We start from the raw sequence: 26417 nt of genomic DNA, 5'->3' as shown, positions 1-26417 counted from the left end.
TGGTTAAAAAAATGAGAAACCATTTGAATGATTGATCAGAAATATCAATTTTCTCGCCGGAAATAGATTTTACTTTCAGATTTGCTGCCGGATTGGCCCCTCGTCTCCATGAGCCGCGAATATAATCTCCGGAAGCCTAGTAAATGAAAGGTATCACGCACACCTATACAAAGGTGTAGTATGATATTTCCTCTTCGGTAATCGTAGCCCCATTTATAACCAAATTTGCCCTCCGCCTCTCCCTTGCAATTTGTCGGGTTTGTTTTTCTGCTGGCGACTGGAGGGTAACGCGATACATTTGCTCAACCCGAGCTCACCCTCCAGCTCTCTCCTCGATGTATGGAACCAATTTGAAAATTCCGAGCATGGTGAATCGGAGAAAGTGCCAAGTGTCATTCCTGCGAAGTGAATTCTCAAGTCCGAAGCCCCTTTTAACCAATTGCTTTGATTCTTTATAGCCCACCCGATATCTGTGGTTCTCTGATCAGAGCACGACCTTAGTTGAGGCAAATTGCCTTTTCTTAAAACAAAAAAAATGAGATAGTCCAATGGGAAATGAATCTAGGCAAAAATAGGCAGGACCTATTATGGGCCCATTGGGTGCAGAAGAATGCTTGAACTTTGACGGTCCCTCAAACCTTCCTGAGAAGGTTCATCAATGATGTCATTGAAGAAGTGGCTCAACAGCTTAATTCATCACCATTGGGTTGGTGACCTCATAGCTGAGCATCTTGGGATGCCTGTCAATGGATTTTATACTGATAGGTCAAGTAACTCGGGCCAAGTTTAACCCTCTGTCAATCTCAAGATAATCTTCATAAATCACAAGGAACCTAAACGTTTCATGAACAACCCACCTAAAGTTACAATGGGAATGAATATGCAGTTTAACCATTCAACCAAATAAAACCAGAATTATTATTATTAAGTAATGAATAAAATATTTTAGCTTAATTTAGCAATTCTCTATTTCCCTATTTTTTTATATGTATATTTAATTTGTAATTCATAATGGAACTGAAAGATTTGTCACAGCCGGCATTTGATGGATTTCCATAAAAAAAATAGCGTCCGGCGTTAAATGTTAAAAATGGTTCTGAAGAAAGGGTCTGGCTTGAGGTCCTTCATGTGGTGCGGTGTTCCTGTCACCCCCAGGACATTCAATACAATGGAGGCCCTCTTCACGCTGCTAGAAAGCTATGCTGAGCATTCGCCAGAACTAATTCTTTTAAAGCCCTTAATTACAAGAGAGGGTCTTGTGACATGAGGTTATTAGTAGATTTTATGGAAACGCATAAAAAAAAAGATGAACGCGTCCAATTTCAGCAGCGGGTCGGTTTTCCGCGATCCTTTCTGCTTTGAAGGCAATGAAAAGACGAGATATCAGAAATAAATTCGGATGGGGGTGTCCCATCTGACATTCACTGGAGGAAGATGAAATTATTCTAATCATATACATTGTCGGAAATCTTTATTCTACAGCAACGTGAGGGATGTACAGGGTACTCACATCCCAATATATGCCCCCCCCCGTGTTACCCCCAACAAAAATAGTAGCCACAGCTATTATTAAGGCTGATTCAAGGTTGTGGTTAAAGGGACTACAAAGGTACCTTCATTGAGCGGAGACGGACGCTTAAACTTATTGGATAAGGGCCGGTGCTTGTCAAGGTATGAAGAACAAGGAAGGCTGTCTTCTCGTGTCTGTCTCATAAGAAAGCTAAATAAAATGGCTTTTTAGGTTTCCATGGTTTTCCCTACAACAGAACCGACCGATCCTCAATCACCGTGCCCACCGTGTGACACTGCGGACAAGAACGAGGTTTTGAAGAGAAGTTGGTCCTATTCGCTAAAGGGAGAGTCCTGTTTCCGCTCGTAGACTTCTACAGCTGCAAGAGCTTGGCTGTCCCTGTATGACGTATAGCTAAAGCAGTGAGAGGCCTTCAAAGTCTCCTCAGCCATTGAATTATACATTATACAGGGCCCGTTACGTCAGAGATACCTGCCAGTGGTTGGCCCTCCATACTGAATAGTGGAGCGAGGGAGTTGAAGCCTTAATTCTCCTTCAAAGTCTCCTTCCAACTCTTCCTTTGGTGAAAAGAACCCTGAGAAGACAACGTTTAGAATGCTCTGAGAAGCTAAACTCCTGCTGTCAGAATCAGAATGTTGGTGTTTATTTACTATGAATATTGGTTTCTCCGCAAGGCAGTCAGGTGAAGAGAGTCGAGTTACTTCCACGTAGGAGAAATCCCCGCGAAATGTGGAAATACGAACGTTATTTACTGAAACTATTTTGCAAGAGGCCGAGAAAAGAGCGCGTCTCTTCCTCTTCTGATATACGCTACATGTCAAAACGCTCGTGAAACCGGATAAATTAGATTAGCCAGATGTCGGCAGATTCCAGTCCGGCCGACACGTACGTGGAATGGGGAATAAACGTGGTAGGGCGCCATTAAAGACTCGTGCCCATGGCTGCCGCCGCATTCCGACCTGGAACCCGACGAAATTTACGCGTCTCGCCACCTACTAGACGTTAACCAACCTCGCGGAATAAGCAGCAAATCCACAGGAAGAGGAGATCTTTGGGACACGTACTTTCCGAATTCCCCCCCCACGTCAGGAGAGCCCCCCCTCTAAAAAAAAAATCCCTCGGCTCGGCAATGAGGCTCGCGCTTCGTACCTGGAGCCCCGGTTCTTATTAAAGCCTTCGCTAGGGTGTCTGTAATGCTGGAGAAATTCGCCCAAGCGAAGCGAATCGCCGCAGGCCGACCGGGAGGAGAAGTTCTTGAGTAAATATATAGTGAATTTCAGACAAAATGGTTTTAATTATTATCAATAAGGAGAATTGAGTTATTAGAACCATCTGTAAGTACCGGCGTCTGCTGTTACCCCGCGTTCCGTTAATTGCCTTTGACTGGAGGATCTGCGAGTAGAGTCTGGCCCTCCTAATTAGCGTCCCGATTGTGCGTTGGACAATTATGTCTAAATACTGTGCGTTGCGGTAGCTCGATGATGCCGCCCCCCCCCCGATACCTTCGAGACCGTCCACGGGAGACCACTAGGTGAGCTCACGTCTCAACAGGGGGCAGCAGCGGGGGGCTCACAGATGAATGTTGGGGCCGATGATGTTGCTGCGTTTCTTTACAAGAGCCCTCCGGGGTTCCTCCGATGCTGGAGCTACTTCGATACATGTGTAGAGCGGACCCCCCACCATTTTTTGTTACTGTTATCAGATTAAAAAGACATTTTTCAAAAAATATTTAACCATTTTTATTGTTTTTGCCCCTTAATATAATGTTTTCGGGCAGCTGCATATTAGCCCTGTTATCTGAGCCCCGATCTACTAGACAATAGAATGGCTCAGTCTTAATCGCCCAGCTGGACACTCGGACTAATTAAAGTCTGTGGAGGATCGGACTTCATTAGCATCGCCATAAAGCATCAGCTCAGTGTGGTTTTGGAGCCGGGAAAGTCTCCCAAAATATCACATGACTGACAGCACGCTGTATACTGTATTATTCTGCGTGGCTCCGTTCGGAAGGTTCTGAATATGTTTGGGGTAATTATATCTCTGCTCTGGAGATAAAGGATGGAAACAAATGCAGCTTCGGGGTGGCTGGAGAAGTGGTGAGAACATACCGTGTCAAAGCTGTCCGCTGAGGGCCTGGTGAGGAGAGAATAACCAGACAGATATCACTTATTTACCAAGAACGTGGAACCTGGGAATGGATTCATTAATAGACATCATTAAAAAAATATGTCTTAGAATGTCCAGCCACGGTGCTTGCGATGTGTCCACAAATGCTGACGCGGCTGGACTTACCAGCTGCAACCGGCAGGGGTCCCAGAGCGCCTTGCAGGCTCAGCCACTGGACCGTAGGGGGTCTCTTTAGGAGCACCAGGGGCCGAATTTGCAAGAAACTCATCAATTACACCCTTTCTTCATCAATCCTGGAATCCATAAAGAACCAACTACCCCAACCCATGAAGTCTCCGCGTTCCACCGCCGAACCGTATTTTATGAGCCAATGGGGTTACGCGGTTGGAATATCCCATAGACCCCAGGTAGATTCCAATTATAACAAAGCTGGAAGCCCATAAGTAGAACGTTTTGCAGAATTATTATGGCTCCTTCCCACCCGGACGCTCAAGGAAAACGGTCCGGTGGGCTACAAAATATCATGACATAGAAATCTCAATTTTTATTTAATTGGAGGAAATTTCCATTCTTCCTAATATTGGGATCCCAGGAACGGAAGGGATCATCGCCATCCTCCAAGGTCACCTTGTCTAATCGCCCGTTTCTCCTGCTGTGAAGACTCAAATCTTAATCAGTCGTTGGTCTCGTCTTAGATTCAGGAGCCGTATGTCTGTCCCATGCATGTTTAATCCCCTCACTGTATTACCCTCTACCACCTCTGCTGGGAGGCTGCTCCATTTATCTACCACCCTCTCAGTAAAGTAAAACTTCCTTACATTCCATCTGAGCCTCTGACCCTCTTGTTTTCTCCTCCTTTGGAATATCTTTCCCGTTTGTACTTTATTGAAATACCCGATAACGCTGGAGCTTCACCGGTGTGCCGTTGCAGAAGTAAACAAATCATTTAAATAAATGCAAGATAAGAGAATAAAACCCGTTGATTGCATCATCCGTGAGATCTGAAAGTACCAAAACATGCCACAAATTTATTCCTCTTTTTGGAAAATATTTTTGACTTAATTTGTTTTTTGATTTTTTGTTTTTAACCATTTTAATCCAAATAAATTATATTTTGATACATAAATTGGGGTTCATTAAAGGGACCGTTTATAGAAGAACCCATATTATAGAGCAATTTAATACGCATTCGTAAAAAAAAGTAAAAAATAAATAAATATACTTACCTCAGAGGTAGAAGCTGCAGCTTCTCAGTGATCTGATGTTTTTTGCCACTGATTGGCTACTTGAAGCAGCCAGTGAATGGCAGGAAAGCACTTCCATTAAAATCAGGAGGATCGCTTTCCGCACGGAAGGATGAACAGATCCCCGTCTGCAGCGGCCCCCCTTTAATCAGTGCGCATGTTTTATCAGATTGTATGGTGTTTAACGAGTCAGCGCAGGCAAACCGCGACGTCACAGACGGAACTGGGATCTGTCTTACTGTACAAAAGTTTGGGGTCACTCAGCTGTTTTCATGGGAAACAATGAAATAGTTTTTTCTAACCATCAATTATCCTTTTAAACTTAAACTTGGATCAGCGAACACAACGTGCCATTGGAACACAGGAGTGATGGAAGTGATAAAGGGCCATTGGAACACAGGAGTGATGGGAGTGATAAAGGGCCATTGGAACACAGGAGTGATGGGAGTGATAAAGGGCCATTGGAACACAGGAGTGATGGGAGTGATATAGGGCCATTGGAACCCAGGAGTGATGGGAGTGATAAAGGGCCATTGGAACACAGGAGTGATGGGAGTGATATAGGGCCTATGAAGAGATCCGCTGTTTCTGGCTACAATAGTCATTAACCCCGTCTGCTCTGGATTTCTGATCCATTTCATGTTATTTTAATGGAAAAAATCCACTTTTCTTAAAAAACAAGGAAGTGACCCCAAACTTTTGAAGTGTAGCTTCACATTTATGAGTTTTAAAAATAAATAAATGTTTTTATTCATTTACTCAGCAGAATTTATAAAAAAAAATCACAATATTCTGAAGGAATATCTCCTGATCCGTAACTCCAGCAAAGACGTCAGAGAAAGAAGCTTTGCGTTTGGCCTCTTAGCTGAATGAGAAGTAGAAGTCGGGCTTTACGGGCGTTTTGGGAGTTACCTTAAATCCAATAAAGTCTGATTGTTTAATGTTCGCGTTTTCGGGGTGTTTTTTTTTTTTTTTGCAGGATTTTTTTTTCTTTTTCTTGTTTTTCAGGACTTTTTCCAACACCTCTTCCCAGCCTTTTCCTCCCCGGTCCGCTCAGACTCCGGCTAGTCTGGGCTTCCTTCTTACAAGCCTTCTGCTCCCTTAACTCAGCGGGAGGACTTGTGTGCTGGGCAGAGACGGGGAGAGCGGCTCTTAAAGCTAAAATCTTTCAGCTACGGATTTATTTGGCAATGAAAACAACCTGCCTCATAGCGCAGTATACGCGATTAACCAATTAATTGCCAGCGTCTAGATATATAAGCGGGGCATTGAGGCTAACGCATCTGGCCGGCTGCCAGGTGTCCATGCAATGTAACCACCAGTTTTATGCCCTATGCCCATGCCGTGTTTCATGTGATAATACCCCCCCCCCGCAGTAAATTGAGTTAAAATCCAAACAAATAATCATGGATTTCATCTAAGACTGGATCCTAATGAATCAGAATTCTGGTGGGCTGTAGGCCATTTTTTTTTTGGTAAGAAAGGGTTAATAATAGAAGGAGCTGCCATGAGCCATTGCTCTGCATGAGAGACATGGAAACCTCCATGTAAAACCACAGAGCTCAACACTCTACAGCCCTCTGTAGGACGCTCGCAGTATTGCTCCTTTCTAAACATTATTGACGAAAAGTGCTGGATGTTAAGCAGACGGGGCGAGGTGATTAACCCTTTAAGTCTTTAGTCTTTGGCCTGATGCATGGGCCATGTAGAGCAATTCGGATGCGGAGTATTTTGAAGCGGTGCAGTCACCATGGAAACCAGTTACGTTCTCCAGTTTTTACGTCTTCGCCCCTGAATTTCAGCCCACCGACGCAGAGGAGACGTGTAGCCAATCAGAGGCCACGATGAAACATTTCACTATTTAAGTATGTTTCGGGGATTCTCCCATGACCCTTATATTCCGGTATAATACAGATCTTTAATGTGTTGGCAAGGAGACCAAACTGGACTCTAAAAAACATGTAATATGCAATTTATATGTAAAGGGAAGCTACAAAAACATCACTAATCCACCTGTGTTCAAGCAGGTTACTCCGCTGTGGCAGGTTGGTAGGAAAAAGACAGTGGCTAAGAGGCTCAGCTGGCAACCAGACATCCTACAACAATCTAGAAGAATGTGTTCTTCCAGCATATTACCCAGAGTAATAAGGTTCTCTGCTACCCTCGCTGTATTAACCCCTACCACTTCTGCTGGGAGGCCGTGCCACTTATCTAGCCACAATGTTAGTTAAGTGTATCGTTCTGGTCAGTCCTGTCACATTGTAACCCGTCCCGCTGAGTACAGGTGAATCTCATGGGGATCTCAGTGCGGTTTAAGGGTTAATGATTGGTTTCGTCGGCCCCCGGGGAGGTACAGAAAGCCGCTTGTCGCTGCGCCAGGCTCCGGAGAGAAGGAGCGTTTTGTTCTCGTCTTCGGGATGACTTTTACCTGTGGCAGGGGACAGACGTGCGCTACCGATACCCCCGCGCCGCTGATTTATTGAAACTGGAGCCCCCGACTTGTTAGGTTGAGTTTCTGACATGGAATTTCTAAAGGAAAATATACCGTTTGTCGAACTTTTTCCCCCTCCCCTCGCCCCGTTTCCCGTCTCTCCCTCCCGTCCATTGGCTCCGGGCCAGGCGTTCGGTAAGCCAGGTAATTCATGCGCCGGCTCCCGGATCTCTCCCGCCTCTCCGGGGCCCGTAGCACGTCGCTGCGGGATTAACTCTTTCAGTCGGAAAAAAAGTGACCAAACGCACAAAAAAGCTGCACGTTATGTGGAGCAATCAGCGGAAACAGTCCCTTCTAAAGAGGGGCAGTTGGGAGGTATGCGTTCGGATCCATACACATACTCCATGTCTTCAGAAATCCTGATACACTTAAATACATATGTGATTAAAACAAAAGAAATTAACTCTTTCAGTATCCACAATACATGGATGTAACGATAGCACCAGCGGTGGTGTCGATATCTTAAGACCCCGATAATTTAGATGAAAACTCGCATTCTCTCGATTTTTTTTATATTATTTTTTTAACGCTGACTATATTCTATGAAAGGATAAGCACAGGGGGTGCGGAGGGGTGCGGAGAACGGACCCTTTTCCCCGTTGGACGCGTGGATCAGGTGGCAGGGGAGACGCATCAGAGCGCTGGCTGAGAATGGTGTGCGCGCATGAACGTGAAAGGCGTAAACGGCCAGTGCTGCCCCTGGAGAGGCAAACGCCTTCACGCCAAACACAGCTCCCATTGAGGCTTTAACGGCCGGGCGATGGCGGCTAGGTAAGGGGAGGAATGTTTGTTTAAAGGAGCCAGCCTAATAACTGCGGCCCTTCTCCTCGGCTCCTGGAGACTGCCTGTCAGTGAGGCCTGGGGATGTTTATTTAATTGTTCACTTGTGGTTCAGACTGGTGCCAGCCGTACGCCACGGCCTATGTACATACAGCACCAGGGAAAGGATACGAGCGTCCCCCGGGCGTCACGCGGCAAAAAAAACGTCTTCTCTGTCTGCTCGCCCCCCAAATGTAACATTTCCACGGCCCCCTCTTTGTAGAAACATATTTCGACAGAATCAGAAAATCTTAAAAAAGAAAGTATGGAAACGTTCAAATATTGTTCAAAATACGCAGAATTCTGGATTCAACATTTTTAAGGATGATTAACAAGAATGGTGTATGGGAGTGATAAAGGGCCATTGGAACACAGGAGTGATGGGAGAGATAAAGGGCCATTGGAACACAGGAGTGATGGGAGTGATAAAGGGCCATTGGAACACAGGAGTGATGGGAGTGATAAAGGGCCATTGGGACACAGGAGTGATGGGAGTGATAAAGGGCCATTGGGACACAGGAGTGATGGGAGTGATAAAGGGCCATTGGCACACAGGAGTGATGGGAGTGATAAAGGGCCATTGGAACACAGGAGTGATGGGAGTGATAAAGGGCCATTGGAACCCAGGAGTGATGGGAGTGATAAAGGGCCATTGGAACACAGGAGTGATGGGAGTGATAAAGGGCCATTGGAACACAGGAGTGATGGGAGTGATAAAGGGCCATTGGAACACGGGAGTGATGGGAGTGATAAAGGGCCATTGGAACACAGGAGTGATGGGAGTGATAAAGGGCCTCTGTACGCCTATGAAGAGATTCCATTAAAAATTTGCTGTTTCCAGGTATAATAGTCATTTACAACATTAACCCCGTCTGTGCTGGATTTCTGATCCACTTGATGTTATTTTATTGGACAAAATGTGCTTTTCTTTAAGTAAATAAAAAGACTAGGAGGTTTGTAAGCAACACCAAACTTTTGAACAGTAATATATATATATATATTTATAAATATATATATATAAGGGTTTTTTTAATGCATATAATGTAATATTCGGTGTTTATCTGCATTCGCATGAATCTTCCTGTATTTTTATCACAGGTGGGGAGTAATTTATATCATAGGGTCTATTAGAATAAGTTTAACCCCAAATATCATTTCGCTTGGATCTTTAAATTATTTTTTATTGAAATATCTTTTCTTTTTGAATGGTTTTCCGTTGAGACGTGCCGTCCATCTTAACCCTTTCAGGGACATCGGATAAAGGGCATGGTCACCGGGCGATGTTTCATTTTCGGATCTGAAGGGTTACATTTTTTATTTTAAAGAAAAGTCATTTCTAAGTATCCTCAGCCAAGCGGTTTGATCGCCGGCCGCACAATCTTCTCTTTATGAAGTTATTGTATAATACGCTGCTGAGTAGTTTGGGGCTCCCCTGGGAGAAGTCAAGGAGGAGTCCTGGGCAACCGGCCGCTAACGAAATTGGGCAAAACTCCAAAAAAACATGAAATTAGAGGGAGGCAAACGCCTTGTGCCAGAGCAGGATTTCTATAACAAGTCCGCAGACAAGTGATTTCTTTTAATGGCGAGGAGTTAGTGGAAATAATTGGATTTTAGTATTATTAAACATTAGATTGAAAAATGAATATATATATATATATATGTATATCCTTAAAATACACCAGTTATTAATTTGTGTGGTAGTTAAGTGGAAGAGCCTCCCAGTAGAAGTGTTAGAGGCCAATACAGTGCAGAAAATTTGTAAGAATAACAGGTATTGATGAATTTGAGTCTCCGCTTTGGGTTTGCGGCAGGGACTCCGATGGGGAAAGAGGTGGAAAAGTTCAGTTTTAGGAGTGGAGTCGAATGGCAATATTTCATGGGGCAAAAGGGGTAATTAGGAGAAGTGGCCGGCAGCCTATGAATCAATGCAAATTGGCGGGCGGCGGTGCTTTTATATGCTTTATGGATCCGAAGTGTAGTAGTAGATCATGGAGTAGCCGGCCATAACTAGGGACAGTCCCTGTTACTCCCAGACAGTTGGCAGGTATGTTGTCTCTTGTACTAGCATCAATGCCCAAATTCTGTCTCATTCTTTATTGGGATTGGTCTATAACAAAGGGGGGTCATCAATAGCGGGGGTACACAGAGCAAAAATCCTCAGACTCTACATATTTGGGGTCATTGAGGAAAATCTGCATCGCTATACGCAGCCCGTGCCCTGCTGATGGTTTGGAAGGGTCAGGGCAGGATGGGGGGGTCAGGGCAGGATGGGGGTCTCCTGCAGTATACGTTCTTAGGGGTTCTTCCACCCGAGAGTGCAAATACACTACTCAGTAGGCTATCGTAAATTTGCATACCGGGGCATAGAGGGCAGTCCAGTTATGTTATTGCGACCGGTTCGATGGTGCAGGTGCAGGTAACCATCGGCACGTTACTAATGCACGGCACGTCGCTGGGTGGCCACCATGTACACGCTTATTACGCTCTTCTTATCTCGTGGAGTCGTGACTTTATTTCCTCTCTCGCATACCTCGGGGGCAGAAACGCTGTTGACTATACATGCCAAGCACCCCTACCTTCCCAAGACTGCCCCCGCTGCGCCTGATTGCCAGAACGGGCTGTGCCGGCCCACGGTGCTGGGGAGAATGTGGACCCGCAGTGTTAATCCTCATAGAGCCCACTAATGGTTTAAGGAATTAGCTCGTCGGCCATACTCCTTGATATTGCGGTGGGTTTCGGGGGGCAGAGCCGTAACGCACTTTCCCAATAACAAGACTTTCCGAGGCCGTGTTGTTCCACGTGCACGAGGCAGGTGGGACTTAGTCATAAGCCTAGGGGTCAGGGTGTAATCCCCACGCTCTGGGGGGAGATATTAAGGGGTCTTCGCCTGGGAATGGGAGCAGATCCCCCCCCCCGCGTGAGCCGTGCGGACATATGGAAGGCATTGTGCAGGAACACACACGCGGCGCCCTGAGCTGGCTCCCTCGCTCCACTTTGTTCCGCGGGGCTTCCTCGGCACGGGTTGTTTTCATCCACATGTTGTTTTGGAGATCTGTTTCCCGTATTAACCTCTGGGATAAACACTTAACCCTTTAACACACTACAAATAAAATGAATAGTAAATAATGCAAGGCCTTGCTCTCCCCAAAAGCTTACGATCTACAAAACTCCCAAGGTCTCAACCAAATCCCCAGATTATTGAATACCTTTTTGTAAGGGAAACGGCACAGACCTATGTTCAAGCAGGTGCCGACCTTTATCTGTGGGCTTCCCGGCAGGAATTAACCCTTTGTAAGACACTGTGCACCACTCAAGGATCACAGACATCGAGCCGGCTCCTGAATCTAAGACGAGACTGACTAAGGTTTGAGTCTTTACAGCAGAAAAAAACAGGCGATTAGATGGGGGGGCCGAATGGGGCCAAACTGCTGTTTCTAATGAACCTCCAGAGCTGATGCTTAGATCGAGCGTCTCATAGAAGCCGTCAACAATCAGGTAACCATAATGGCAACTGCAAGGACGTTAAACTTGCCGCGGCTTGCGGATGAGGTCAGCTCGATTGATTTTTTGGTATCCTGATAGCGTCTCTGTGTTGGTCCGACCGCGGACTCACATCTATTATCCGTTTCTTTGGCAGGAATATGACCTTTTTTTCCCCCCAATTACACTTTCAAATATCATAAAAAATGAAGTTCCATAACAAAGCGTTTTATTTCTTCCCGTATTCTGGATGCGCCTCGGGATGAATCTTAACCCAAAACGGCCTACGGTCAGCCTTTGGTCCTAAGTGTGGGATGATCTTCCTGGCTCTTAAGGGGTTACAGAGCAGAAACTTTGCTTATTCCCCCCCGAGAGGGTACTGTACTGAACCGGAAAAATAGAGAAACCGCAGCCTCTCCCTGTGTCCTCCTGCTCCCACCCGGCACCAGTGTGGCGCACTCCCCCCCCCCCACCATTTCTCTCCACTGACAGAGGAAGGATGGCGGACGCAGCCTTCGATCCATGGGGGGTGGGAATACAGATCCATCCTCGAAACTCTATCACAGGGCAACAATGATACATTCCGGCCCCTCTCATAAACGCAGAGAGAGGCTTCCCCTTCGGGGGTCTCCGTTAGTGACTGCGATCTGTGAGCTGATCGAGGGGGCTAAAAAGATAGACCCCCTTTGGCATTGTGAACCACAACCACAGCCATGTAATCCATGAGCGACACGCAGGATGACGTGTTCATAGCACCCCGTCACCATTCCATACGCTTTGTTGCCAGGATTTTGTAACAATGTTGCCGGCATGTTCTGTCTTTTCATGTTTGCAGTTGTTGTCTTTTCCCACTGCTCCTTCATAGCGTCACCGTGTGAGCCAAATCAGGCGGCTCTGCGGCCATTGTGGGACTACGACTCCCATGGAACGCGGCAAGGATTGAGGCAGTGGCTGTCTCCGCACGTTGTTCCTCAACAGCTGGAGGACAAACTGATGGCCATTTTATAGTTACCCACCGCGTCTAGACAGCAAGTCTTATGGATAACTCACTGCTGTTTTATCCCACCCGGTACTGGCCCGTGCCGCCTCCCAGACCCAGGTCCGTGCCGCCTCCAAGACCCAGGTCCGTGCCACCTTCTAGACCCAGGTCCGTGCCACCTTCTAGACCCAGGTCCGTGCCACCTTCCAGACCCAGGTCCGTGCCACCTTCCAGACCCAGGTCCGTGCCACCTTCTAGACCCAGGTCCGTGCCACCTTCTAGACCCAGGTCCGTGCCACCTTCTAGACCCAGGTCCATGCCACCTTCTAGACCCAGGTCCGGGCCACCTCCAAGACCCAGGCCCGTGCCACCTCCCAGACCCAGGTCCGTGCCACCTCCCAGGTCCATGTTTACAGCTCCGGAGCACTCACACGCTAAAGTTATTGTGGCACCCCCCAAAAAAAACAATTTATTTATTCCAGATGAATATCTGGACAGCCCTGCTAGAGTCTTAAGGACCATCATGAATCCTTTGTCTCTGTATTCCGATTCTCTCTCTCCTGCTTCGGTTCCGCCAGCCGCCGTCTCTCGTTATTTACCCGTCTCTCGCCGTCTCTCGGCTCCGGCCCCACTGGGCTGCTTCTCTTCTGGTTTAGTAACAAATAAGTTAAAGATGTTTTGTCTTCTTCAATTAAAAGTGCTCTGCTCAGCTTGGAGGCTTCCAGCCCGGAATCCCACAGCCTCACATAACCTCTTCCCGGCGACAGATAGGGTTATCTGGTCATCCTCCAGAGCTGCGGCTTTTAAGGGTTCTGTTACTTAACCACAGGTGTATCTGAAAACCATGCATCTGGAAGACTATACATAGAAATACGCAACCGCTATTACAGTTGGCCCCAGACCGTTTCATGTAAACCACTAAAATCACCCCCTATTTGGGGTAACATTCCCTCCAGATGCTGAATAAAGAGAAATAATCAACCCAGCGGTGTCACCTTTTAATGCTATTCCACAGGTGACCTTATGAGGCTTCCTCTGTTAGCATTATGGCTGCCTATCGGCCTCTGTAAGAGTTACAATTGAGAAAAGAAATGGAATGGTGGCAAGAAACATTAAGGTTTTTATAGAAAATATATATTTTTTTTACTTTAAAAAAACTTTTTAAATTAAAAAGAAACAGAGCTTCACATGCGGCCCATCTAGATATTCATTAAAAGCTATAGGCAAGGTGTCTCTCCTCCGACCCGGCCCCCGGAGCCGTGGCTTATGCTATTTATTTGGCATTTTCTGTATTTATGACGCGAAACCTTCTTCTTCCTCCATTGCAGACACAGCCGGTACCGAACCCGTTGGCCTATTACGCGCACCGCAGCCCGGCACCGTTCCACCGGTTCGAGACCCTGGCCAACCATTTCGTCGAGCTGATCGTGCCGTTCTTCGTGTTCCTCGGCAGGCGCATGTGTCTCGTTCACGGGCTTCTGCAGATCCTCTTCCAGGTAGATCCATTTTTATCTTCGGTTTCTCGGACATACCCGGTCCTAACGCGTCCGGTGCCGGCCTGGCTCCGAGACCCCCCAAAAATGAACCTTTATGGGGGAAACCAAGTGGTTCTAACAACCTCCCTGATGCAAACCACGACTTGTCAAGCACCGCATAGAATGCTTAGATATTATTATACCGGATGGTTAGCATATCTTCCCTTCCCCCACAGACCCTGATATTTGGGGTAAAAACCTTGATATTTAGGGGCAAACCCTGAGTCCAAACCTTTTATAAAGAAACCCAGCTGGCTGCTAACGCTACGTATCTTTATCTCTGCGGAACGTTATCATCGAGCTAAGCAGAACGGCTATTACATCATCATTCATTAAAGCATGCAGGTGCGCCCCATACGGCCGTCGACCCAATCATTCGCCTTCCGGAACTATCCAAGACGACGAGCTTTTATTAATTGGTTCGATTGTATAAATGAAGGGCGTTTCCATCGGCGCGAGGATAACAAATCCCACCGCAGGGTCCGATCACCCGCCCCTCGTCGGGACACAACGGTCTTGTTGTAGCAGAAGAAGGGAGTGAAGATCTACCTGACGTCCGTCGTGGTCTCCTGCCGCACCTACCCCCCTCTCCCCAGCGGCCCTGCGCGGACAGTAGCTCCCTGTTTCCCTTCTGACCGCAGCACTAACCCAGGCTCATTAAATAGAAGCCTCAGTTATGTTTACCCGGTAGGACGCTAAATACCCCGCTCTCAGGGGTATCACCTGGAATGTCAGGGGCAGGGGAGGCCACCCCAAACCAGTACCTCCCAGGTCAATGAGTCCTTTCTTTTCCCCATGGCCGGTATCCTTGCCTTCAGAGGGTTAAATCATTTTCCAAGTGTTATGCAAGTAATCGTTTCTTTAAAAAAAAATAATAATAATGATGATGATGATGATGATGACGCATCACTCGCTGACAATTTCGTAAATGTTTGTAATCCGTGATTCTCCTCCACCCTGTTCTGGCTTTACGTGTAATCGGAAATATATTCTAAAGTACGATTAAAGAAAGCAAAGAAAAAATCATCCAGGTGGTAGATGTATGGAACAGCCTCCCAGCAGAGGTGGTAGAGGGTAATACAGTGAGGGGATTAAACATGCATGGGATAGGCATACGGCTCCTGAATCTAAGACGAGACAAACGACTGAATAAGGTTCGAGTCTTTACAGCAGGAGAAACGGGCGACTAGACGGGGGCCGAATGGGGCCGATCTGCCAGCAGGTTCGGTGTTCAGCCACTTTGTGTTTATCATTCAAGCGCTTAAGAAAGAACAAGTAGCTACTGGACAGATTCCAAAGATTATGATCGCCGCAGATGTTTTTGGGTCACTTTTACTACCTGGGAAATGAATTCAGCAGAATTTCTGTTACTTTATTATTGACTTAATTTTTTTATACTCTTTGCCGCCCATTCTTTAGTTCTATTTTTAACATTTTTTTTTTTTTTAAATGACCGACTGTTTTATTACTTTTTGAGACTGCCTCACGGGGCCTCGTACTTAAATGACAAATGTAGTTTTTTTTGTTTGTGGTCTGGCTCAACACGGGCTTGCCGACGACTCGTGAAAATAAGTAATTAACCTTGGAGGGCATCCAGCATCTTTTTGGAAAATTTTGTTGACTACAAAATCCATAGGATATCCAGGGGCTGAAATATTTGTGACGGGCACCTCTTCTCAGGACTTATTTTAGCGTAGGATAATTAATTATACACAACATGTGACACCCCCCCCCCCGGAATGCATTAGCCGGTGATGGGGGGGTAAAATCACCTCTCCTGTTTGTTATATACTGCTTGTCATGTTCTGTCTACCCGTTGTACAGCGCCACGGAACATGATGGCGCCATATAAAAAGTCAATAATAATAATAATCTACTATAGGACGTAACTTTACACCCTGGCAGGTAGAACAGTGGCCCCTAGTGGCCAGTGCTGCGCATTGCACGCTACCTGCTTAACGTCAACGTCCAAAGACCCAGTAGGATTTAGAAAGCCCCTATAAAAGCTTGTAATTACGCGAGTCCAACCACGAGTTAATTGCTATTTTATTGACGGTTCACAATTACGGACTTATTTATTCCTCTGGCGGGGGAGAGACTCCGCACGAGGAGCGCGCAGCGCGACGCGGGGGGATCTGGCATCGAAACAAAACCTTTCTTCTTTCGCACACAGTCTGTGCATTCAGCCGGGCTTTACGGGCAGACTCCTGTTCTGCAGAGGAAGCCGTAAACTTTAATGCTGATATGCTATTTAATACACACTCCTGAAGATCTCCATTGACATTTCAGGCACGTTTTATGGCGGGTTTTTTTATAATTGTTATTGGAGTCGTGGTGGCGGGTCTGAATGTGGGATTATTATTTTGTGTGTGTGTGTGTATTAACCATGTATGTGCCGGGAAAGAAAGGGTGAGTGTTAACCGCGTGGAAGACGTTGTAGAGACACCAGAGAGAGAGCACGCGGACCTCGGTGAGATTGGTGGCCCGTGTGGATCTGGTCCGTCTCCGTCATGCACTCGTTCCACGGCTGACGCTCCATTTCATTAGGTTTCATCCGCTTCCTAATGTGAAAGCTGCACCTGATTCCCCGGTTCTCCGTTAGCTCATCTCTTGCTGTTGTGCAGGTCCTTGGCTCCTCATCCTTTGATATTTTGGGAAGCCACCTGCTTCCCTTCATCACTTAATTCTTTGGTAATGCACCTGGTGCTCCTCATCCCCTGGTGTTTTGGGGAGCCTCCAGGTGCTCCTTATATCTTGGGGTCCTAGGGAGCCTCCGAGTACTACTTATCTCAGGGAAACTCCAGGTACCACTTATATTTTGACGTCCTGTGGAGCCGCTGGGTACTTCTCATATCATGGTGCCCTGGGGAGACTCTAGGTGCCCCTCAGCCCTGGGTGCCCTGGACAGTCTCTGGGAGGCCCCTAATCTTTGTGTTGTAAGGGGCTATTTAGTGCATTGGGAGCCACCTGTGTCCCTCATTGCTTGGTGTCCTTAGGAGCCACTTGATTCTCCCTAGGTCACAGTCTTCCATGGCGGTGTCTGGGGTGGCACTTGGTTGTCCTCACCTCTTGGAATCTTTGTTGTCATGGAATGCCTACTGGTGCCCCTCTTTTTTCCACTTCTTGGGTACCTGTCTAGCACCCCCTGCTTTCTTGGTGTCCTCAGGGGTCTCCTGGTTCTTCTCTTTACCCAGTTTACCTGGTAGTCTTCTCGCTCCTCTATGGTCCCTGTGTTCTGAGTGACTGCCTGGCCCTATGTTCAAAATGCAATGCATACAGGTAGGTATTAGTTAGATTAGTTACCTCTGCATGACAAGTCTATAAGGTTTTCCTTTGTGTCCAGTTCTCATTAATAGGGGTAACAGCAGATTTCCGGTAAAGCGCGGCTCATATACCCCTGAGCCAAAATGCTCCCAACTCACAGGTCTCCGTTGCCATCTGAGAAGGGGTTAAACGGATCCAGCCGGCTCCCATTAGATGTTTATCCCTGTGACCGAATCCGCTCGAGACCACGCAGCTGCCCGTCCCGACTGCCAAGGGACCAGGTGCCGACTTAGGGGGAAAATAGACTCCAACACTTGGCATGTGGGCATTGCCAAAGTCGTCCAGGGTATTGTGTGTGTGCATCTGTACCGCGACGTGCATCGGTGTAAATGCGAAAATAAATATTTATGCGCTTCGGCGTGAAAACAAATCCCTGAATACTCACATTCAAATAATTTGTGTGTTTTTATTCCATGACTACGGTTCTCTGTGCCCAGCGCCATCGTAATCCCGCAGACGCTTCTTCGCGGGTCTTAGAAACATCCAGATATTCCGCTCACCTGTTTATGCTTCGTTTACAGGGAAAATTATTAGCCATAAAATATTTTAACCCACTAAAAAACAATTACAGGCATATCTTATAAGCAATATTAGAATGGCTTCAGACTGGCCCTCTAGAATGGACCCTTGACCTAGCTCTTGGCCCATCAGGATATCTGGGAACATCCTGGGGGACAGGTTACTCGGAGCTCGTCCTCGTGGGTGGAGTGTCTTTGTGCTAGGGTGGGAATAACTCCAGAGTGCATTTTATTGGACGGAATGTGGGTGGGGATTGGGTGGCATATGGGCACGGGGTGGGCGTGATCGTTCCGTCCCCTGCCCAGAGAAAGAAAAACTTGACCTGGAGAACCATGAAATCAGCGCTGTACCCAGAGACTCCGGATTCAACGAGTTCCCCGGTATGCCCATCGGTGTTTAAAACCATTCTGCTCACAGGAAGTACAAGAGAGCGAGTGCGATGGATAAATACTTCCCCCAGCTGACAAATATTATCAATTCTTTCAAGCTGTGGGAAAATATGATGTAAATATATATATTTATATATACAGTATATATAATATGGTAGAACCTTTTGTTTTTTTATTTATCAGAGAGATACAGTTTCTGCGTCCCTCCTTACAGAATAACGCATACACTCCAAGAATTGATTTTCAAAGTTTTTCCATCTTTTCTTTTTTTTTTTTCTTCACCGTCACAGCTAATTCAGGTTTCCTGCAAATTATTTTCCTAAGTAATATAACAATTTGTTTTTCATTAGCGGCTGTCCGATCCAGAACTCCTTTGGGCTTGAGAGAAAGCAGCCAGCTAGAGGGGCCTGAGAGGGAAGCCCCCGTGGGGAATGGAGGGTTCTACTTACAATATAGTTTACTGCTCAGACACCGGCAGACGCGTTATTTAACGACGCACACTATACATACATGTATAATAAACCCAGCAGTTAATTAGACCGTCTCGTAGGTAAACAATGAGAATTTTAATGCTTCGGCTACTGTGAGAAGTAAAAGGGGATTTCGGCTCTGGAATGAAGCCCGATGATTTGTAACAATACTAATGGCCTGCAATTTATAGCCACGGCTATGGTTCGTAATGAGGAATTCGCAGAGGAATTGCCTTTAGTGGGAGCTAAAATTAATTTTTAACCAGGTAAAAAACAACAAAAAAAAGGACAGGAGGGTCTGCGATTCTGGCAGAACTTTGGCAACCGCATCTAATTTTTTTTTTAATCTACAAAAAAATAATGAAAATAGACAGAAAATTCCACGTTGTTTATAAAATATCTAATACTTGGTAAAATTACCAATTAAAAAAAAAATGTGCTTTGTGACATAAAAAGCCAGAAGAAAATGCACTTTTGTAATTGTTAATCGGATTTAAAAAAAATTGAATTATACCTGGGAAAATTCTGGGTTTGACCCGGAGTCTCTGGGGGGGGTGCTGCTTCCCTGGGTCTCCGGGTCAATGTTGTCAGTTTATTACACGTATATTTCCCTTTAACATCTAGTGAGTGGGTAAGAAAAGACAGCTGTGGGGCCAAAGAGTCTTTGACTTATGGCTCCCAAATTATGGCTGTTGGCTGTTACATTGTGATGGTTTTTCCATTTCTTCTTAACGCTTTATCATTCTTTTTCTTTCCGGCCTTAGAATTCACAAGGCTTGAAAATTCTATATTAGTCGGTAAGCCTCGGCGCAAAGGGTTTTCTTCCGGCGTAGAAGTGGGACATAAGCCTTAAAGTTTAAGGAGAGGACTCCATCCTCTTGGAGATGCTGGGACAGACCTTGTTCTGCGGGATTAAGACGTCTTTGTAATTAGAGTCTAATCAGATTGCTCTAAGGAGCTGAGAAAGACAGAAGAAGGAAGAAGGAGGCCCTTTTTTTACAGGTGGGGTTTGCTGAAGACCCCAGTCCACCAGTGAGACCGCACCTGCCGGCGCCACATGAGTCCAGAGATCGGCTGCACTCAATTACTACGCATCGGGGGAGGAGGCTTGGACGGCACACATCCTCTTCCTCCTCGGGATCGTGTAACATCTACTCCTTCAACATCTGGACTCCCAAATCTCCCGGGGGGGCCACTAAACTGCTCATCCACATTAACTCCCTCGTACCCCTTTAACCCTCACCAAAGGAACGCTTCTCACATCCGGGTCAAGGATCAATTTCTATACAAGCCTATAATAGAAACTGGGGGCCACTCTCATCCGGAGCGTCCATAGGGATACGGGAGAAGATAAAAGTGCTGTTTTGTCTTATTAGAATGTCTTACAATAAATGGAATAGGGCGGTAGGAGCAGCCTACCAATTATTAATGGTATAGAATAATACAATTAATTATATATTAATAATATAATTATAATTATTATATTAGGTCAAATATAATTGGTATTGAGCAATGAAAACTACGTTATACTTTAAACAACAGAAATGTAAATTAGAATGTCTGGCCCTATAAACACAAAGGTAATAGTCAGCAACGTTCCAACCTTTTGTCTTGGGATAACTTTAGCATCGCCGTAAAGCATCAGCTCAGTGTGGTTTTTGAGCCGGGAAAGTCACCCAAAATATCACATGACTGACAGCAACGGCGGCTCCAGGTCTGCAGATAAAGGGAGTTACTGTATACAGCTCTGGGGGGGAGGGTGTTACTGTATACATACAGCTCTGGGGGGTATATTACTGTATATAGTGCTTCGGATTATTAATCTATACAGTACTTGTGGTTATGCTCAAGATAAAAAAAAGTATTTTTCCATGATCCAGTCTAGTGTCAGAATGCCATAATTAATTACTATATACAGCCATGGAAGTTTGCGATATGTAGCGCACCCCTTTGGAATTTAAGGGGTTACAGACTCGTTGCTTACTGGATTTGGCATTGGGTTAAAAAAAAAAAAGAAAAAGACAAAGATACTGAATTCACAGCACAGCATGTCGGAAGAAAAAAAAAGCAAATGATTGTAGTTGGTCGTTGGGGTGTCTCCGAAGGGATGGAAGCCTCTGTCCTCTGGTTCACCCTTCCCTGTTGTGACGTCTTTGTATGAAGCACAACTTTATTTTTTTATTTTATGTCACGGTGCACAAATGTAAAGGAATCCCATCTCAAATACTTCATTCTTTTTTTTTTTATATATAAAAATAATAGAATTTTTTTTAAAAAATTAAATAAAAATTCTTGCAATATTTACTATTTAAAAAAAAAAATTACAAATCTTTATAAATAAATGCACTGTTAAGTTGTAGCTCCCTGAAATTGTAGTGTTATTACTATTATAATTATTTGTAGCACCAACATATTCCAATGCGGTGTTGAACAGGGATGACAAGACATAGAATAGAATGCGCGTGCAGTCTCTTCTACGTGAAGCCGTGAGATCGGTCTCATTAGACGGTCCTCCGGGGAACGGCAAACCCTTTGCGGCTTGTAGAAATGTTTGTCTGCTTGTCACATAGTAACCGTCTCTTTCTACTCTCTGAGATGTTGGTGATGACAGTAGCTGAAGTCACAAAAAGGCCAACCCCCCCCATGAATTTAATCTTTAATTATGTAGCAAATGTTGAGAGTTTGTGATGTGATGAGGCCGGGACCATCTGCGGATTTGGACCGAGCTCCGTCCAAAGAGGGCTGAGCTTCTCCAATTTCCCTTTCACCTGTGCGTCCTAATCTCACTTGATTGCAAACTCTCACAAGCAGAACGCTGAGCATTATACACATCGGGTTGGGGGCCGTAAGCCTATCTGGCAGAGGAGGTCCGGGCAGGAACCTTGCCAGGAATGTGAGGCCACGCCAGGCCAAATGTACGAGGAATAAGAGATATGGGGGGGGCAGACACAGGCATCAAGAAATCGAGTGAAACTCTTGTAAGGGAACCTTCTAAGAGCCTTGAAAACAGAGTGATAAACACAAGTCACGTGCAAGCGAGATGAACGTTGGCTTATTCAAGAGCTAAGACAGGAAGTGGGTAAAGTTCAACACTGATGACATCATCAAGGCGTCATGATGTTCCTCAACAAGATCCTGATTGGGTTCTGGAGAACATATGTTCCTCAATAGTTCTAAATAACAGTACATGGCTGGAGAAGTTGTGTAGTTGAGTTGGTTAGGCCTGCCTAACTCTTAACAGCCTCCCAGCAGAAGTGGTACAACGGTGGTATTAAACATGCATGGGATAGACATACGGCTCCTGGATCTAAGACGAGACCAACGACTGATTAAGGTTTGAGTCTTTACAGCAGGAGAAACGGGCGACTAGTCGGGGGCCGAATGGGGGCCGATCTGCTGTGAGTTTCTATAGTCCATAGTCTAAATAGAATAACGCTGGCCTAGATTATTTAGGATGGACTCGGGTTTGCGCCCACCCCGTCGGCCAAGAAAGGGTTACTGCCCGGCTCTGCTTTTCACACAGTCTTGGCCGGCGTGCGTGAAAATGAATTCCTCCTGGAGGACGCAGAAATATGAAGGCAAGATTAAAGGAATAATAGCAGCTAATTAAATGTTCTTGCTTACTGTCATTTTATGAGGTTTTTTTTCTGCAATAACTTTTTTTTGGGGAGAAAAACTACAGATAGAAATACTTGTATAAAACAAAACCAGATGAGCGAGTCTTGGTGTGTCAGCCCATGGGAGACCGTGTGCCAGCAAATCAACGCGTTCACATAAAATCCAATTTTCACGTATCTGCTGGGTTACAGAAAAGGTGACCTTAAAGTGCCATTATATTCCGTACCAAAAAAATGTGATTTAATTACCTTTTTTAATCTCTATTAAATATGCCTTTAGAATAAGACTTTTTTTCTCCAAAATAATTATTTCTTAGGAACTATTTCTCCGTGGCCTTGACGTAATTTCGACATTACTGTTTTACCTTTTCACTGCTCTTTCTGAGGCTGCTGATTAGATTTTGGGCTCCACCACAAAAAAATTATATTTTTACCCCAGGGGATGAACACCATATGAGTATATATATATATATATATATATCTGACCCAATGTTACATTTTTGTTGGTTTGGGGCAATTTGTATCCCAAATAGACAATATATATTTAATAATAGCCCCATGAAAATAAATATATGTTCCGTATATTTAGCTCACCCAAACTATATAGAACATGGGAGAACTAATAGAATGTTCCATAAAAAGGAACTTTCCCAAATCCCACCATTCTATGTAATATAAGTATTTTTGCCATGGGAGCAACCATCTCAACTTCCTGTTGTAAGGATCTGCCATGGGACCAGCCATCTCAACTTCCTGTTCTAAGGATCTGCCATGGGAACAGCAATCTCAGCTTCCTGTTCTAAGGATCTGTCATGAGAGCAGACATCTCATCTTCCTGTTCTAAGGATCTGCCATGGGACCAGCCATCTCAACTTCCTGTTCTAAGGGTCTGTCATGAGAGCAGACATCTCAACTTCCTGTTCTAAGGATCTGCCATGGGACCAGCCATCTCAACTTCCTGTTCTAAGGATCTGCCATGAGAGCAGATATCTCAACTTCCTGTTCTAAGCATCTGCCATGAGAGCAGCCATCTCAACTTTCTTCTGCCACAGACTCTGTAAAAACTGACCACATGGGAAAACCCGGGACCCCATCTATTAACCCAGAGAGTAACGTTTGGACGATCTGGTTTGGTGTCATCCGACCACAGCCCGGGAGGATGTGCATTTTTTGTCTTCTGAGCAGTGTTTTAATGTCTTCAGCGTGTATACCACCCTTTAAAGCCACCAGACAGGATATATAAAGATGTTGATGTTTTGAAGTTTGCTGTTTCTTCGCCGTAGACTCTGTGTACAGCGCCGGGATCAGAAAATATACAAGAAATAATTGTTTTCGGGCCTGCGACCAGGAAAAAAGTACTTTTGCAAATTAATCCACCGAGGGCAATGAATCCCAAGCATTTCATATCACACTCCATAAAACTCCAGTCATAATCCATAAAACTGACATTATTAGATTAAAAACCCTCGGCTCCTTATATAGGGCCCTCCCTCATTAGACATGCCTTGGGTTTATAACCCCAGTGTACCTACCCAATTATTATGATTAATGTCGGGCCTAATGAGGATAGCCGCGCAGGTACCGGCAACTTATTATCATGGGTAGCAACTTGTCCTGTTCTAACAGACAATGTAGCAAAGGTCATGATGTATCTGGAATCTATAGAGTTAATATAACCAGCGAAATGTCCCCAAAGAGCAGTGGAACTTGCCGGTGTGTTTGGGGTCGGCCTGTCACGAGCTGCGTCTTGAGACATTACGGACGCGGACTTCTCCTCTCCCTCAAGGGGTCTTTTAAATGTCTCTACGAGGCCTTCAAGTTTCGCGTTCGCAGACCACTTTCCTTGCACGTGAAGCGGATGAGAACACGGAAGGGAGGACATGCCACGTCCCGGCGAAAGGCAGGCGCACTTCCCACGTGACGCTCAAAGAGTTAAAGTAGCGGTCGGTTTCCGTGCATGAGGCGAGGTGAAACAAGGATACGTTGGGATTCGCTTAAGTGACATGCCTCGGATATGTCTGAAGTTTATTAGTATCTTACAGACTGCGGATCCTCACAGAACGTTTAATGGTTTAGGGGGAGAAAAAAAACAAAGGGAGCCCCAAAAAAAACCAATAATAATAACGTGACAAGAGAACAAAGGGTTTGGGGACAGATTATTTAGGAAATGTTCTGTTTACCTGCTGGCCATGGGATTTGACCGCATGCGCGACTCTAATGCTTTCAGGGACGGGGAGGAGTTGACATTTAGTTTGGATTATGGGATTCAGCGAAATAAACTTTATATTAATTATACTCATTTATTTCGATAACTCCAACAAAATACAGAGTTTTTGATACAGTCCATTGGCTGCAACACCACCATATTGACGACGGGTGCGGTGAAGAGGTCCAAACGTATAATACTGAAGATCTGGGGGCATGTTTGAGCCGTAGCCAATGGCATGGGTGAAATTGGGAGGTCTCTGCTTGCTAGATTATACCCCCAAACGTCCCTATTTATGAGGACCAATCCTTTTTGATCCCCAAACACCTGATTGCCCTTCTTTTCTCCCCTGATCTCCCCCTTTCCTCCCCAGATGCCCCTCCTTTCCAGGAGCTCGGAATGTTTGCTGGGTATGAGGGGATCGCAGGGTTCTACAGCCCTAAAAGCCCCGATAATGTGTATAGAAACAGCAGGGAATGAGTTCCGAAATGGAATTCTTGTAAATGAAATATATTATTCTTCTTAATTCCATACTCGGCTCCATAAATAATTATAAATAGGTCAAAAAGTCACAAAGATCTCAGTAAAGCCCCGTGTCTAACCATACCCCCCCTAAAACAAAAGTGTCCATCTTCGTCCATTGGAAATGTTGCTCAATATGAGCTGAAGTGTTCTTTGACGAGCCAAGTTCCATAAATATCGGGCAAAACAGGAGCTGGTCTTGAAAACATGAGCTGAAGAAACAGGAGAGCGTAAAGAGTGAGTTTTATGATGGAACATACAGTGGAGACAAATCGAGGATGAATGGGAAGCCAAAGTGAAGCAGAAGATGAAGTAGAAGATGAAGCGTGAAAATACTTCTCTTAATTCATGTTTCCAGTATTTCCGCACCCAGAAATACTCCCACCTCTCGTTCTCATCCCATCAGCGCCACGGTCACATCTCCGCAACTAATACGAGCGAGGAGAAAATCCCCATTAGAGGGCCGACGACTGGAAATGAAGTTGTACATGGTCTTTTTTACTGATATTATTGTTCCACCGTGTAATACATTCACAGCACTTTATGGCTTCCATTTGTTTTTAAAGCTTAACATATTGAATTTTCCCTCTGCTCCCTTCAGCTGGCTAAATAATGGAGAATTATCACCTCTGAAGGTGTGAGGGAACAGTGAGATGTTTGGGTTCTAATTGATCAGTAGGAGTCATGGCGCGGTTCCTTTGGATAGCGTTAAACGCAGGCACCATAGAAACCCTGTAGAATACGTTAACTGTAACTACTGAACACTCTTAACCCTTCTGTTATCAGAAGGCTTAAACATGAACGTTAACACATACAGGGCTTGCTAAACCAATGTAGCATGTGATATGTCAAAAAGAGCTTGATGACTGGCCATTGTTGGTGAGACTTCCATTGACCTCATATTGGTTGTCAAAGTTCATACTCAACATCCCCCCAGTATTGTAGGTTTTTGGGGTATCCTAACCCATGCACGGGCGAGCCTTCTGCAGACTTAGCCTTTTTTATCGATGAAAATAGAGGAGACGCCAGAATTCAAGTGAGAATGGGTATCAAACTTTCTTAAAAATTCCGGGACAGATGAGCTGTACGTAGACTCAAGGCAACGGCCTAACGGATATTATTAGAATTAAATTACCCTTTTCTACATGATTTACTTTGGAAAAG

The 26417-nt window shown here is 45.3% G+C and overlaps 1 protein-coding gene across 1 annotated transcript in view; it reads left to right on the top strand.

Moving 5' to 3' along the window:
• Nucleotides 1–26417, top strand: part of LMF1 (lipase maturation factor 1) — an 89509-nt gene that overhangs the window by 48276 nt on the left and 14816 nt on the right. Inside the window, exon 6 of the mRNA XM_053470909.1 lies at nt 14000–14167. Coding sequence (XP_053326884.1) covers nt 14000–14167 — 168 coding nt within the window. The remainder of the gene's footprint in view (nt 1–13999; nt 14168–26417) is intronic.

This window comes from Spea bombifrons, chromosome 7 (assembly GCF_027358695.1).
Source record: "Spea bombifrons isolate aSpeBom1 chromosome 7, aSpeBom1.2.pri, whole genome shotgun sequence".
In the NCBI taxonomy this organism is placed as follows: domain Eukaryota; kingdom Metazoa; phylum Chordata; class Amphibia; order Anura; family Pelobatidae; genus Spea; species Spea bombifrons.
The sequence above is the reverse complement of the archived record's forward strand: the minus strand, read 5'-3'. Positions and strand labels throughout refer to the sequence as shown.